Source organism: Buceros rhinoceros, unplaced genomic scaffold (genome assembly GCF_000710305.1).
Source record: "Buceros rhinoceros silvestris isolate BGI_N320 unplaced genomic scaffold, ASM71030v1 scaffold41128, whole genome shotgun sequence".
NCBI lineage: Eukaryota > Metazoa > Chordata > Aves > Bucerotiformes > Bucerotidae > Buceros > Buceros rhinoceros.
Window position 1 is genome coordinate 2840 of NW_010427025.1, and position 890 is coordinate 3729.

Sequence of the window (890 nt, forward strand, 5' to 3'; positions counted from 1 at the left end):
TGGCTCGGCAGGCCCCTGCAAGACAACGCGGCCACAGCGCAGACTCAGCCGCGCTGGCCCAGCCCCGCAGCCTCACGCACTGGAAGAGGTTTTCCATGAGCTCTCCCCAGGGCCCCGAGTCCCCAGCAAGCAGCTGCTTCCTGCCCCAGCCACCCTTGGGGACACATCTCACGGTTGGGAAGGAAAGGGAGCACAGCCAGGGTGTGCTCGGGAGGGAAGGACTAGGGAGGAGTCGTGGGAGAGGTGAAAAGCACCAAGAGCTCTCCTCAGGGACCGTGCAGAAAGGTTCCTTTTCTGCCACCCCTAGCAGAGCCGGGGAAATCTGCCACAAGGAAGTGGAGGTTTCTGTGGGTTCCTTAAAGCGCCAGGAGATGAGCAGAGAGAGACAAAGCTGCCCTGGCCTTCCCTGAGCGGGTTTGAGCCAACCCACACAGTGCCCATGACCAGGAGGTCAGAAGAGGCTGGAACAAAACCAGTGTCAGAGGAAAAATTAATAAACAGGTTTAGGAAAGGCTGGAGATCAAGGAAACATTTCTGACCTCTGGGGAGGGCGGAATTAAAACAAGCGAACCAACCCCAAAAGAGTTTTCCTTGACGAGTCTCAGCCAAGGGTGAGAAAAAACCTCTCCACGCCCTGGAGGGCCCTTGGTCTGGAGGAGGGCTGTCCCTCCCGGAACGCGGCATCCGCTCATCTCCACGGCTCTGCGACCTCCCGTACGTACCCGCTGCAGCCGTGGTTGTTAAAGGCCTGGGCGCAATCCACCAGCTGCTGTTCTGCCTGCGGAGAGGAGTTTGGAGTCAGTGCAGGAGAGAGCCGGCCAGAACACAACCCCGGGCGGCTGGCTGCCGGCAGGGACACTGGCTGGGAGGGCTCCACACACGCGCGGGGG

General features: G+C 60.6%; 1 protein-coding gene across 1 annotated transcript in view; it reads right to left on the minus strand.

Moving 5' to 3' along the window:
- Nucleotides 1-890, minus strand: part of CTSH (cathepsin H) — a gene marked incomplete at both ends in the record, with an annotated part of 5289 nt that overhangs the window by 2581 nt on the left and 1818 nt on the right. Inside the window, one exon of the mRNA XM_010141720.1 lies at nt 723-778. Coding sequence (XP_010140022.1) covers nt 723-778 — 56 coding nt within the window. The remainder of the gene's footprint in view (nt 1-722; nt 779-890) is intronic.